The 16,163-nt window shown below is 33.5% G+C and overlaps 1 protein-coding gene across 1 annotated transcript; it reads right to left on the reverse strand.

Moving 5' to 3' along the window:
• Positions 1 to 5,203: 5,203 nt before the first annotated feature.
• On the reverse strand, positions 5,204 to 8,502 carry LOC107940866 (G-type lectin S-receptor-like serine/threonine-protein kinase B120). The gene is made up of 7 exons (XM_016874329.2): positions 7,136 to 8,502; positions 6,954 to 7,058; positions 6,645 to 6,859; positions 6,363 to 6,573; positions 6,029 to 6,266; positions 5,769 to 5,916; positions 5,204 to 5,642 (listed from the first exon to the last, which is right to left on the reverse strand). The coding sequence occupies exons 1-7, from the start codon at positions 7,464 to 7,466 to the stop codon at positions 5,343 to 5,345; spliced, it is 1,548 nt and encodes a 515-aa protein (XP_016729818.2). The 5' UTR covers positions 7,467 to 8,502; the 3' UTR covers positions 5,204 to 5,342.
• Positions 8,503 to 16,163: the final 7,661 nt, after the last annotated feature.

Genomic DNA, 16,163 nt, shown 5'->3' on the forward strand with positions numbered 1-16,163 from the left:
TTGGTACCCAAATTGGAAAGTCACTGAATGGATTGAATTGTAAATGGTACAATTTTCATGATCGATAATAGCACCAATGATTGATTTGAATTATGTATACCTATTAATATCTTATGGTTGTTGATTGAATATGCATTTGAGATAAGTTACATAAAAGTGACATGAATTGGCATGTTAAGTGCTTGTAGTATTAAATGATATTGATTACAATGTTCACTTTGTTGGTGTTTTTATTTCAATGTCTAGCCAAACTTATGTCAAGTTAAGGTAACTTAAAATGTTTAGGTAACAATAAGGTAAGCTTTGTATAATACATACGAACTTACTAAGTGACCGCCGCTAAACGTATGAACGTTTAACTAGAAAATACCACACCAAAAATAATAAAATTAAGTAAGCAGTATCCATAAGTATACGGGTCAAATTGTAATATAGTAAAGTGTTACAACGAAACATAGGGAAGTATTCCGAGGATCGTACCCAAGGGATTACAGATTGGAGAATCTTATTATTAAATTAATTACAAATAATAATTACTAATCTAATCGATTTACAAGTTAGTAGTGTGAATCCAAATTAAAGTAGTGATTAAACTAATTAAATTACTAAACCTAAATTAACCTAATGGAATTTCCTATTCCTAGTTTCAACAATGCAAGCCTCTAACCTATTATCAATTAAATTTCTAATTAACATGCAGAAGATTAACTAATTTCAGAACTTTAGGATTTTAGTGAATTTGCTATTAATTAATCAATATTACCTCCTGGCCTCTATTAATTAACTAATCGACAAATACTCACTTATCTCCCGACCTTGCTTTCTTTACCGAGATAAATTATGATTAACTTGGAAAGCTTATCTCCCAACCTTGTTTAACCTGCATTACTTTCCAGGGTCGTCAATCCTAGAGTTTAGGCACACATAATTTATACCAACTAATTCTATAATAAACTCTTATTCTTCAATTAATTAATCAGAACCATAACTGAATCATGCAAGATAGAAAGAAAGCACAAGATTTTATGTTAATACTCATACAAACGTTAATTGGTCAGATAAATGAAATATAAATAAAATAAAATAAAAGAGTAAAGAGAATGCTCATAAATATATATTGAAGCGCAGTTCTGGAACAATCTCTGCTTACAATTGTCTTCACGTCGAAATAAGATTTTCCGACTACAGAAAAATAAACTACTAAAGAAAAAATACAAAGAAAACTATGTGGCTAGGTCTAAAAATTTGATGTCCATTAAGGTTACAGGAACCTCTTTGTATAGGCTAATTTTGGTGTGCATTATGCCTAAAATACCTTTTATACTTTGGGTGCTAGTAATACATAAAATATGAGAAAATCTGTCAAGATACGACTACTAACATCATCACTGCTTGCGCCCTATATTCAGGCTATGTTGCAACACAAGTCAGGCTACATCTCAACATAGGGGTTGTGTTGCAACATAGGGGAAGCTATATTTCAACACAGGTGCTATATCGCGACATAAGGGAAGGTGTGTCGCGACACGACACCGATTTCTTAAGCTTGGAGTTCTGGTTTCACATGTTGTGTGTCAGAAAGCTTGGGTATGGTTTCTTAAGCTTTTCAGCTTAGAAATGCCATCCTACACATTCAAATAGACTGATTAGCATTGCCTAAGGCCTGTATTGGCCTAATAGGTCAACTAATATAAATTATTGCGTAAAAATGCTTATTTTGCTAATAATCTAAACCTAAGCTACTAAAGCTAAAAATGTAATAATTAAATATAAAATATTTACCTAAGCTACTAAAGCTAAAAATGTAATAATTAAATATAAGATATTTATAAAACAAGCTCGTTAAGTGTTGAAATGTACTTAAACTACCATTATAATTGGCGACGGGTCACTAAGCATCCTATATGCTTACCTTCGTTGTTTACTTTCCTTTGTAGATAGTCGCCTTATGGAACTTGTTAAGCCGAATCCTCTAAAAGCTCACACCATCACCTAATTGGTAGTTAAGCGATCATTTTGAATCTAGAGTTGTTGCATGTATATAAGTGTCTTGGTGTGTACCTTAGTATTTAAAAGTGTTTACAACTTGGCTAGTATGACATCATCATTTTGTATAATGTGTTGTTTTTGGGGTACATGTATGGTATTGGTTATATTTTATGCTAGATTAAGTGATGATCTATAATCATATGTTTGGCATGTGGAATGACATAGATTGAGGTAGGAAAGGTAGCTTGGTTAATGAATGATTGAGATGGATATATATTTGGAATTTATACTTGTAATATGTGATTTATACTTACTTGTCAATGTCCATGCTAAAGGCTTATAAGCTATTGTTGTGTATAATGTGGAAAATTGTATGTACTGAATGTCGAATGACATGTCTTAATATGTTTTGACAAAGGTAAATTTTGGTATTTGAATACATGTAATGTCATGAATTGGTTTTGAATAGATTGAGATCATGTTTGAGTTGGATTTAGTTGGAATTGGTTAGGTAATTTGTTAAACATGAAATGGTATGAATTTGACTTGGTTTCAATAGTATAAGATGGTATAAATAAAATAGCATTACATATATTGAAATGGAACCAAAATGGTATTTTTACCAAAAACAGAGACTTCATCATGACCACAAACATCCAACGCTGCAATGTAGTGCCGACAACGAGTGACGTCGTGACGTTGGTGTGATCAAATTCGTGATGTGGCTTACTGAGTTGGAGACGTCACGACGTGGAGATTGTGAAGTCGCGACGTCAGCCCTGAATTTTCAAAAATTACAGTTTGGTCTTAATTCAAGCTTAGGTTAACAAAAGAGCTTTTGTAAGCTTGTGTAAGACCCAAAATGATTGTGTAATACATTATGTACTTGAATGGTATTTATTTATGTATTTATATGATTATATGTTACAAGATGTTTTGAATTTATTAGATGTAGCATCGGTAACTTGGACCTGAGACCAAGTCAGGTATGAGGTGTTACGGTGTGTCTCTCTCACATCCCTCATGAATTCCTCAAGATTGACCACTTGACCTTCCAAAGCTAATAGCATATCCCTCAATTGGCTAGCTTTCCTAACCTTCCCACTAGTCTTCATTGACTCAATCTGATTGTCTACTCATTTTATCATCTCGACCGGCACCTTCGAACCTTAGCTTGGATACCAATTGTCACGGAGCTAGAACTTTAGTCTCCTAATTCCTGTGGCTTTAAGTGATTTCTTGGGTTCAAATTCGCCTAAGTCAGCCTTACTCTTACAAAAGTGAGAATTCACAATAAAAATTCTCCAAAACAACTCAGAGACAAAGAATCAATGAAAGAACAAAAAAGCCACAATAAAGCAACACTCACAAGGTGTTTGAGTGAATTCTCTCAATATTATTCAATTACTATGAGTGAGTACAATAGGGTTGAATGAGATGATTACAAATTAGGGAGAATGTCTCTATTTATAATTGAGCTCCCTAGATCCAACAGTACAGTTTAATTTACATCACGGCCAAGATCAAAGCCAATCTACAAATTGAGATTCTTAAGGTATTTACACAATCCTCTAAGATTCCAAAATCAAATCTATTAATATTATAAATATTCTAAGATTAGTTTTCATATTTACCATGGCAACTCTAGTTTTCCTTAAATGCTTCATTAGACCACCAAGACTTCAAGTAGATGGGCTGCTCCATATGTTCCATGAATCGGGTAAGTTCAATGGGTCAAATGAGCCCCGTTTAATCAATTAACCTCCATGAGACACTTTGTGTAATCATGGATTTTGATTTGCGGCCTAAGTCACTAATATTAGGTAACTTTTGTTATCTTATTTTTCGGGTGTTTTTATTTCTCAAAGTATTATGGGTTGGAAGCCCTCAGATTAAGTCATTTTATAAGTTGTCTATCTTATTTAATAAAGTGGATTATAGCAAAAATAAAAAGATTTTCATTTATTTTATTATATTTGTTTTTCTTAAAATTTTAATAAGTTTTCCAATTTAAACATAACTATGAATAAATGAAAAGTTTCTTCCAATATATTATTTTCTTTAATTCAATTATGTATCTAAAAATTATTATTTTTTAATTATGTTGTAAGCATAAAAATTTGGGTTCGATCTCAAGTAATTTCAATTTTCTCTCTTAATTATTAATAAATAAATAAATAATTTTTTAAGGTGAGTTCCTTCATTTCATTAACTATGAAAATTAATAAGATGTGATTTTTCATACCATGATTTTGTATATTTTATTTTTTAATTCTTTTTAATATTATTTCGATCAAATTTATTATATGATTGAATGTTTTGATAATAAAAAAAATAGCATATAAAAATAGGGTTTTATATAACCAATCCAAACATACCATTTTATGAAGAGAGTACAAAAATTTATTAAATTTTAAAAGAGTTAAAAATAGATTTTAAAATATTAGTAATATAATACTAAGCTCTAAGAGTACATTTTAATATGAGGATTTTAAAAGGGTTAAGATTTTATTATGTGTTTTTAAATTATATTTAAAAAATTAAAAATAAATAAATAAAATATGTGAAAAAAATTTCAACCTCAACCGTCAATGTATCAAATTACATTATTAATAATCCCAACTCTTATAATTAATTATTGTTTGATGTTATGTATATACGTTTTCCTATCCATATCCGAAGTTCGTGGCTGCCCCTTTGAACAATATTGTCTCCAAGATTCGAACTTTTGATACAATGTCTAGAACTACTCATAATCCCTCTCAAACCTATAAATAGAAGAATAATGCCGTTAGTGCACTCGAATTCACATCCTATTTTATTGGCAATAATATTCATGTTAATTGAGCTAAGACTCAATCGACATAATCTTTTAATTTTTGAATTGATAGCATTTTACCTTTTTGAAATAAATATAGAATTCTTTTAGCTTGTTCAAAATTTTTTTCAAAAAAATATTTTTATTTTATTAAAATATATTTTTTTATTTCTATGAATATATTAAATATTAAAAATATATACTATAATGTGTAGTATCTAATTAACACATGTACTTTCATAGCAAAGAGGGCTCCTAATGGACAAAGGCTTTGAACTAAGCATTTGAACCGCACCCAATTTACTTAAGTCTCTACCTATATATGATAGCAGATTTTCAAAATTTCTGGATGTTGGTTTTTTTTTTCTTTAAATAATTTCATTTAATCACAACTGCTCTTTTTAATACAATGCCTAAAACTACTTTTAATGCATTCGAACATATGTTTTTCTACACTAGTAACAATGCTTATATCAATTAAGTTAAGACTCAATCGTGGGATGTTAGGTGTTACATGAGCTATAATCGAAAATAACTATCGAGGTTCCATCAAAGAAACTGTGACGTTATTCACTGAAAAATTTGCAGGCTTATTTGAACTATTTGTCATATTCCTAGCATTAGAGAAAGCAGGCTTTTTGGGAGAATTTAGAACCGTGAGCTCATTGGTAAGCATCGCAACAACTTCCGACATTGTCGGTCTGTCGGCTGCCATTTCTTGAACACAAAGAAGAGCCACATTAACGTATCTCTGCTGCGTAGGACATGGAACCTGGTCTTTCAATTTAGGATCCATCAACTCAACAACTCTATCTCCTTTCCACAGTTCCCATGCCTGAAGTGAAGCCAACATGATTGAATGTAAAACTGGAGGTAAAATGGGAAAAAAAAAAAAACCAAGTTTCTCGGATTCAAATGAGAGTATCAAGTTCGGGTTTAATGGAGAAAGTTTGTGACTCACATGTCCAATTAGATTAAGAGAACTGCAGTGGTAAAAGCCAGTGTTCTTCTTGCCACTTATTATCTCCAACAGCAGCACACCGAAGCTGAACACATCAGATTTAATGGAGAAAAGACCCTCCATGGCATATTCAGGCGACATATAGCCACTGTATGTTCATCATTTTAACACAAAGGCAATTAGATTCTTAAGTGAAAGAGACATAAAATAGCAGATGCCAGACAGTATTGTAAGTTTCTGGAGGTTTGAAGTTCGCTTACTATGTTCCTACAATCCTATTGGTATTTGCTTGTAACTTGTCACCACCAAACATTCTTGCCAACCCGAAATCCGATATTTTCGGGTTCATTTCACTGTCTAACAGGATATTGCTTGCCTTGAGATCTCGATGTATGATTCGTAATCTTGAATATTGGTGAAGATACAGAAGCCCTTGCGCAATCCCCTCGATTATTTGAACTCTTGTTCCCCAGTCTAGTAATCCTTCAATGTTTGAACCTGTTACAAATTTTGCAAAAAAAAAACAAAAATGTAGCATACCAAAGTAAAATCTTGGCCAAAAAGGAAGTTTTAAGGATTTATAAAATCACAAACCGAAAAGAAAAAAATCCAAGCTTTTGTTAGGCATGAACTCATAGATCAATATCTTTTCTCCTTGTTCTAAACAGCAACCTAATAGTCTAACAAGGTTCCTATGTTGAAGCTTTGCTATAAGCATCGTCTCGTTTTTCAACTCTTCTAGCCCTTGTCCGGACCTTTTCGAAAGCCTTTTCACTGCTATTTCTTTTCCATTTAATAGTTTTCCCTGCAAGCGAAATCATTCAAAACCTGAACTCCTTTTCTGGTAATAGTCTTAAAATATGATAGACTACATACCTTATAAACAGGTCCAAATCCCCCCTCTCCTAGCTTATTCTCCAATGAGAAGTTTTCGGTAGCTGTCGATACACTAGCAAAGCTAAACAACGGAAATGCACGGTCCTTCCTCCGTTTTCCAGAGTTTTCGGAACCTGGAAATTCACTGCTACTAGTTGTGATGCTCATCTCCATATCAAAGAGTAGTATATCCTGACTTGGATCTTCTCTGTCCCCTGTTTCCATAGACAGAGAGGTCTGCATATGTAAGTACATCCATTCGCTACGAGTTGCAAATCAATTCACAAAGGCCGATAAGAAACAAAGTACCTTTGTTTATAAAACTCTTCTTCCACCGAATAACAATGTAAGATGCAGGAAGAACCACCAATAAAACAATAGGAATTGCAATTATCCATAGGTACCAATTGGCTCCTAGAACTCGAATTTGAGGAAGTAAGTATGTGAAACAATTTAATGGTCAATTTAGTTAAAAGGTTTTTTACAAGTACCTCTTCCATTGTCAAATTCAGAAGCTGCAAGTTTGATGAAGATTGTACGTCCATTTGGATCCTTTGCTGACAGTTGTTCAAGACCAAGAATGTCTCCATACCATCTTAAGCAATTGCCACTTGTGTTATATGCATATGCACTGCAAGTGCAGTTACTCAAGCAAGCTTCTCTGCATGCTTTTGGGTCGGAGTTTGAAACTTGAGGGCCTGATGGGAAATTATATGATGAATTGATTTGCTGAGTTGAGCTTACAGGATATCTCACATCATTCATCCTGAAGAACATGTCTCTATTATCTCCATTCCCACATGTTAGGGCCACTCTCCTCATACATCCACCATCCTGGCCTTGTTGCTTTCCGGATGGATAAAAACCTCGCAAGCAACTGCAACTGCGGGTATCCTCACTGCAGCTGCTGAATAGACCACAAGAGTTTAAAGCCTCACAAAATTGTCTTGGTTGAGCCCAAAACAAAGCCCATTCTTGAGAACTTCCAAGCCACGAAGATTCTTTAGACGTCCGTCGATGTCGAGGATAAATCTAGTTATAGTTTCGGGATTATACAATGAATACCAAAAATACGTTTCGTTTTCGTCAGTATACAAGCTGTAGTTGAAGATGTAGTTCAATCTCATTTCAGGCATCAAAACAAAAATATGCCCATTCCAAGGCCCACTACTCCATAACGTTTGACTACCCCTCATGAGTAACACTGCATTTGAATTTTTAGGATCCATTTTCAACTCAAATCCCCTTTATTTGGGTCCTCTTCATCTAACCAAGATGTTAAAGACCAAACTTTTCCAGTTTTATTATTGTAACCAAGCTTCATCCCAGGCAAAAACATGTTTAAAGGGGAATCAAAGCTCTGCCATAGTATATCAAGGTTCCCATTTCTTAAAACCAAATTCCCAGAATTGAACAGCGTTGCGCTCACGTTTTGGCTTGATGATGGATCATCACTCACTCTATAAGTTGTTCTGTCATTCACAATCATAAGGTATCCATCGCCATTGATGGTGAGGATCATGGATGAACCAGTGAAAGGAAGGTCTCTATTGGCAACCCACACGATATCCTTGGTTGGAACATTTTTCATCCGAACCACTAAATATACATTTGTTGATCCTAGTGAAAAGAACCCTAATTCAAAGGTATTTAAAGAAGATGTTAACTGACCTGAGGCCGTCATGTTTTGACCTTGGAAAAGGGTATCAGTGGCCGAAACTGTTCCATTGTAAACCTGCAAGTAAAGCATGAAAAAACAAGCAAGGAAATGCATGGAAATTTTCTCATGGTTGCCATGTTCTTTTTGCTAATATTGAAGTCAACCATTAATAGTTATTGTTGCAGGTCATCCTTTTCCATATGGATTTCTGATTTTAAGTAAAAGAACACCATTGTGCACGCCAAGCTTGACCAAAGACTTTTCCCTAAAATGGAAAATTTTCCATTTAGGCCCTATAAAATTTTTAAAATTTTAAATTAATAAAGGTAAAATTATATTTTAACCCCCTAAAAATAATAAAAATTTAATTTAACCCTTTAAAGATTATAAAGCTACAAACTATTAAAATAATAAAATTACATTTTTACTATTATAAAAATTACAAATTAATTTCAACCCTCTAAAATTTCCCCTGTCTATCATTGGCAAATCCCCCGGCCACCCCCCAAAACGATTGAGATAATCTTCGGTTATATTAAAGAAATATGCTTTCTTTTCTAATATTTAAGTATGCCGTCTTTTATATTTACCGGGATATGCTATTTTTTATGAGAAAGTAAAAACGCGTCTAACATGGGGCTCTTTTTGCCATATCAGCTGAAAACGCATCCTGACACGTTTTCACTAAAAATTAACAACTCAATTCCTTTAGTTAGATGATTAAATGTTAGTGCTTTTATCCTTAAATCCGGTTTTGATTCCTCTCTTACTTACATTTATATTTTTTATTTCATCTTGTTTCAAGCTTCTTCTTCTTTTTTTAATTAATTTTTATAATTAATAAATATATTGTTTTAAAGTTTCTTTTTATTCTTAATTCATCTTTTTAATTAATACATTTTTATTTATAAATCAAATAATTATTACAAATATCATTATTTTTAGTAATATAATTTTTACATGTGTAATATTTATTTTTCAATCCATATCATGAGTGTAGTAAATTGATATATTATATATTTTGTATGTGCATTTGAAATATTTCACATATAAACATAATGGTATTTGAAATATTTTACGTATTTAAAATAATTATTTGATTTTATAATATTAGAAACCACTATACCCATAATATAGGTGGAGAAAATAAATATTTAACATATAAATATTATATATAAAGAAAAATATATCTAAAGAATTAGTTGATGTTTTTAAAAAATAATTATATATTTATTATTTGATTTTATAAATAAAAGAGTTGTTAATAAAAAATTAAAAAAACTTGAAATAAAAAATACAGCATATTAAAATGCTTATAAGAGAAGTCATTCTCGAGACTTAAGGATGAAACCACAATTATTTAACCATATAATAAAAAAAGGTAATATGTTAAAAGTATTAATATAAAATATAAAAAACTTAAAATAACATGAAATAAAAAATACAAATGTGAGTGGGGAAAAACCGAACCAAGGACTCAAAGGACAAAAATACTAAGATTTAATTATCTAACAAAAAAAGAAGTTGTCAATTTTCAGTTGAAAACACGTAAAAAAAAGGGTAAACTAACAAACTAGTCACTTTTGTTTACCTTGAGTTATATTTTAATCATTCATGTTTGAAATATTACATTTTAGTCACTTATATTAACGTGTTGTAATATTTTAGTCATTGGGCCATTAATTATCGTTAACGGTGTAACGGCAAGCTGACATGGCACATTAAAACATCATTTCAAACAACAAATTTAAGTTAAATTATACAAATGGTCTTCATATTATTTTCGTTTTGAGCAATTTAATTTTTTCTTTTATGTTTTTTTAATTTTCTTTTTTTCTTTATTTTTCATTCTCTTCTACTTCTCCCTTTATTTTCTATCCTTCTCCATCTCTTTTAATGTATTTTTTTCTATATTTTCCATTTGTTAAAACTGGTGTCTATACTTTTTTTTGAACAATTTAATTTCTTTTCTTTTTCTACTTTATTTCTCTCTTCTCATATTTTTCACAATAGAAAGTTTTATTTAAACAAATAGAAAACATAGAAAAATTACATTAAAAGAAACAGAGAAGGAGAAAAAAATAAATAAAAAAAGAAAAATTCAAAGAACATAAAAGAAAAAAAATTAAATTGCTCAAAACGAAAAAAATATAGGAATCAATTGTATAATTTAACCTAAAATTTTCGTTTGAAATGATGATTTAACGTGCCAGATCAGCTTAGAGTTACACCGTTAACGGCAATTAACACTCAGTGAATGTAAGTGACTAAACATAACATTTCAAACATAAGTGACTAAAATGTAACCTGATACAAACAAAAGTGACTATTAAATTTACCCTAAAAAACCGTATACTTAAATATTAAAAAAAAAAGAGGGAGCATATTTCTTAAAATATAACGATAATCTACTGTATTTTCCACAGTCAACTGAATTTTCTTTCACTTTGAACTTTAAAAGTGCATGAGATCATGTATTGTCAAATTCGAAGCTGCTAGTTCATTAAGATTGTAACCTGAAGTGTTGAAGATCAGAATGTCACCATACATCTTAAGCAATGGCCACTTTGTGTTATATGCGTATGCGCAGCAACTACAGTTACCCAAGCAAACTTTTTGCATGCTCTCGCATTGAAGTTCATCGAAACTTGAGGCACCTAAGGGAAGGGATATGATGAATTGATTTGCTGAGTCGAACTTAAGAGGATAACTCGCATCATTCATCCTTGAGAGTCTGTCTTGATTATCTCCATTCCCACGTGTTAGGGGCACACTGCTCATACATCCACCATCCTGGCCTTGTTGCTTCTCTGGCGGATAAAACCTGGCAAGCACCAGCAACTGGCGATATCCTGACTGAAGCTGCTGAATGAACCACATGAGTTTAAGATGTCACAAAATTGTCTTGGTAGAGACCGAATCAATCACCACTGTTGAGAACTTTCAAGCCATATAAACTCCCTCGTATGTCCGAAGATGTCGATGATGAATTGAGTTATAATAGAATCATCATACAATGAATACGAAATTTCGTTTTCATTGCTATACATGGTGTAGTTGAAGATGCAGTTCAATCAAATTTCAGGAATCAAAGTGAAACCTTCACCAGTCCAAGCCCCACTACTCCATAATGTTTCATTTTAGGATCCATTTTGAATTCAAAATCCCCATTGTTTGGGTTTTTCTTCATCTAACCAAGATGTTAAAGGCCAAACTTTTCCAGTTTTATTACCGTAACCAAGATTCATCCCAGGCAAAAAAGTGTTTGAGGGGTAATCAGAGCTCTGCCATAGTATACCCAAATTCCCAAAATCCAACAGCGTTGCACTCACGTTTCAGCTTAATGATGGATCATCACTCACTCTATAAGTTGTTCTGCCACTGACAATCACAAGGTATTCAACGCCACTGATGGTGAGAATCATAGACGAACCACTGAAACGAAGGTCTCCAGTGGCAACTTACACAATATAGATTTGTTCATCCTAGTGAAAACAACCCAAGTTCAAAGGCATTTCAAGAAGATGTTAACTGACCTGAGGCCTTCATATTTTGACCTTGGAAAAGGGTATCAATGGCTGAAACTCTTATATTGTAAACCTGCAAGTAAAAGCATGAAAAACAAGCAAGAAAATGCATGGTAATTTTCTCATGGTTTCCATATTTTTCAACAATTGTAGTTAACCATTAACAGTTAGTATTACAGGTATTTCTTCCATGAGTTTTTTTATTTTATGTAAATGAAAAACACCATGGAACGCCAAGCTTTTACCAAAGACTTTTCATAGTTTTCCACTAAAAAGGATTTTCTTTTTGTTATTCTTCCATATTTAAAACATACACAATATATTAATTAGTAACACAAGTACATTCATAGCAAAGAGGGCTTCTAATGGACAAGACTAGGAACCAAGCATTTGAACCGCACCCATTTTACTTAAGCTTTTAAGTAGGACTTTCAAAATTTCTCATGTCAGGGGTTACATGAGCTATAATCGAAATAACTATCGAGGTTCCATCAAAGAAACTGTGACATCATTCACTGAAAATTTTTCAGGCTGATTTGAACTATTTATCGTACTCCTTGCATTAGAGAAGGCAGGCTTTTTGGGAGAATTTAGAACTGTGAGCTCATTGGTAAGCATGGAAACAACTTCCGACATTGTCAGTCTATCAGCAGCCATTTCTTGAACACAAAGAAGAGCCACATTGATGTATCTGTACACCATAGGATATGAAACTTGGTCTTCCATTTAGGATCCATCAACTCAAAAACTCTATCTCCTTTCCACAATTCCCATGCTGAAATAAAACCAAGAAGTTTGAATGTGAAACTCGAGATAAAATGAAAAAAAAAAAAAAACAAGTTACTCAGACTCAAATGAGAGTATCGAGTTCCGGTTTAATGGAGAAAGCTTGTAAGTCACATGTCCAATTAGATTAAGAAAGCTGCTATGGTAAAAGCCAGTGCTCTTCTTGCCACTCACTATCTCCAACAGCAGCACACCGAAGCTGAACACGTCTGATTTAATGGAGAAAGGCCTTCCATGGCATACTCAGGTGACATATAGCCACTATATTTTCATCATTTCATACAAAAGTTGATTAGATTCTTAGTGAAAGAGACTTAAACTAGCAGATAATATTGTAAGTCATGGAGATTTCAACTTTCACTTACTAAGTTCCTACATCCTATTAGTATTTGCTTGTAACCAAACATTCTTGCCAACCCGAAGTCTGATATTTTCGGGTTCATTTCACCGTCTAAAGGATATTGCTTGCTTAAGATCTCGATGTATGATCCTTAATCTTGAATATTGGTGAAGATACAACAGACCTTGCGCAATCCCCTCGATTATTCGAACTCGTGTTCCCCAGTCTAGTAATCTTGATTGTCTGAACCTGAGACAATTTACAAAATGTTGCTTACAAAAGCAAATCTTGGAAAGAAAAAAGGAAGCTTTTAAGGATTCAGAAACCGCAAACAAAAGAAATGAATCCAGGCTTTTGTTAGGCATGAACTCATAGATCATATCTTTTCTCCTTGTTCTAAACAGCAACCCAATAGTCTAACAAGGTTCCTATGTTGAAGCTTTGCTATAAGCATCGTCTCATTTTTTAACTCTTCGAGCCCTTGCCCGGACCTTTTTGAAAGCCTTTTCACTGCTATTTCTTGTCCATTTAATAGTTTTCCCTGCAATCAAAATCATTCGAACCTGAACTCCATTCTGGTAATAATCTTAAAATGTGATAGACTTCATACCTTATAAACAGGTCAAATCCCCTTCTCCCAGCTTATTCTCCGAGGAGAAGTTATCAGTAGCTAGCGATACACTATCAAAGCTAAACAGTGGAAATGGGGAATCCTTCCTCTTCCGTTTTCTGGAGTTTTCGGAACCTGAAAAATCACTGCTACTCGTTGTGATGCTCATCTCCATATCAAGAGTAGTATATCCTGGCTTGGATCTTCTCTGTCCCTGTTTCCAAAGACCAGAGAGGTCTGCATATGTAAGTACATCATTCGCATACAGAAAGAGTTTGCGAATCATTCACAAAGGTTGTTAGTAACAAAGTACCTTTGTTTTTAAAACTCTTCTCCACCGAATAACGATGTAAGATGAGGAAGTAGCACAATAAAACAACAGGAATTGCAATTATCCATAGGTACCAATTGGCTCCTAGAACTCAAATTCGAGAAGTAAGAATGTGAAACAATTTAATGGTCATTTAGTTAAAAGTTTTTAAAAAGAAACTACCTTTGTCATTGTCAATTTCGGAAGCTGCAAGTTTGATGAAGATTGTACCTCCATTTGGATCGTTTGCTGAAAGTTGTTGAAGATCAAGAATGTCACCAGACCATATTAAGCAATGGCCACTTGTGTTACATGCATATGCACTGCAACTGCAGTTACTCAAGCAAACTTCTTCACATGTTCTCACATCATAGTTCGTCAACACTTGAGGCCCCGAAGGGAAAGGATATGGTGAATTTATTTGCCGAGTCGAACTAGAGGATAGCTCACATCATCCATCATTAAGAATCCATCTTTATTATCTCCATTCCCGCACGTTAGGGGCATACTCCTCATACATCCACCATCTTGGCCTTGTTGCTTCTCCGATGGATAAAAACCTGGCAAGCACTGGCAACTTCCAGTATCCTCGTTGCAGCAACTGAATGGACCCACAAGAGTTTAGAATGTCACAGAATTGTCTTGGTTGAGACCAAAACATCCCCACAGTTGAGAACTTTCAAGCCACACGAACTCCCTCATATGTCCGTCGATGTCAATGATGAATCGAGTTATGATAGAAGATTATACAACGAATACGAAAAATACGTTTGATTTTCATCGCTATACATGGTGTAGTTGAAGATGTAGTTCAATGTCATTTCAGGAATCAGGTGAAACCTTTACCTGTCCAAGCCCCGCTACTCCATAATGTTTCAGTACCCTTCATGAGGAACACTCCATTTGATTTTTAGGATCCATTTCAACTCAATTCCCATTGTTTGGTCTTCTTCATCCAACCAAGATGTTAGAGACCAACTTTTCCAGTTTTTATTTGTAACCAAGTTTCATCCCAGGCAAAAAAGTGTTTGAAGGGTAATCAAAGCTCTGCCATAGTATATCCATATTCCATCTCTTAGAACCAAATTCCAGAATCCAACAGCGTTGCACTCATGTTTTGGCTTGATAATGGATCATCACTCACTCTATAACTTGTTCTGCCATTCACAATCACAAGGTATCCATCTTCATTGATGGTGAGAATCATAGATGAACCACTGAAAGGAAGGTCTCTATTGGCAATCCACACAATATCTTTGGTTGGAACATTCTTCATCCGATCCCCAAATACATATTTGTTGAGCCTAGTGAAAAGAATCCCAATTCAAAAGCATTTAGAGAGGATGTTATAGACCTGAGGCTGTCATGTTTTGACCTTGGAAAAGGGTATCAGTGGCTGAACTGTTTCATTGTAAACCTGCAAGTAAAAGCATGAAACAACAAGCAAGGAATAATGGAAACTTCTCAGGGTTGCCATGTTTTTTGCTAATTGTGGACAGTCACTAACAGTTAGTATTACAGGTCTTTTCTTCCATATATATTTTCTATTTTATGTTTAAAGAAAAACACCATGGAAGGCCAGCATTGACCGAAGACTTTCCTGGTTTTCCATTAAAAAAGAATTGTTTTTTTGTGTTTTCCAAGTTCAGAGACCGAGCAGTTCATGAAAGGTTCTGATTATTATATGGTTGCTTAAAAAACTGGGGTTGAATCTTGTTTCATGAAACACAATGAACCAGCCAAAATGGTTCAATAAATCCATTTGTGATAAATCATGGCTCAGTTTCAGTTTTGAAACCCAACATTATAAAATTACATTAGTCTAATATCATGGCCAATATGCCAGAATGGTTTCATTTCTAATCCAACTCAAACCATGTGTTATTACAGAATTTCTGAAAAAAAACATATTTAAAACAATGAATTTTTCTCTGTACCTCCGTCCGCTTGTAGATGTTTGAATATAAGTTTTATGCTTATGTTTCTCTCTGTTTGGACGCCTCTTCCACTTCTTTTGAGCTGAATCGTTGTACATCTTCAATCATCCCTGCTCGAACAAAAAAGCGAGGGTTTAAATTGAAGCAAATGGGACGTGTACTTACATAAGCATGGAATGGTTTGTTGCCATAGAACATTTATTGATTTGCATGCTCGGAGAATGGAAATAAAATTCAAATTAAGAAAAATTACGGAATCAAGACAAATGTTAATGTCACCTTATCACAAACTAAGAGGCTAATTAACCCAAACAGTTGTGGATTGAGGAGTCGGACTTCAAAGATCTTC

Source organism: Gossypium hirsutum, chromosome A04 (assembly GCF_007990345.1).
Source record: "Gossypium hirsutum isolate 1008001.06 chromosome A04, Gossypium_hirsutum_v2.1, whole genome shotgun sequence".
Lineage (NCBI taxonomy): Eukaryota > Viridiplantae > Streptophyta > Magnoliopsida > Malvales > Malvaceae > Gossypium > Gossypium hirsutum.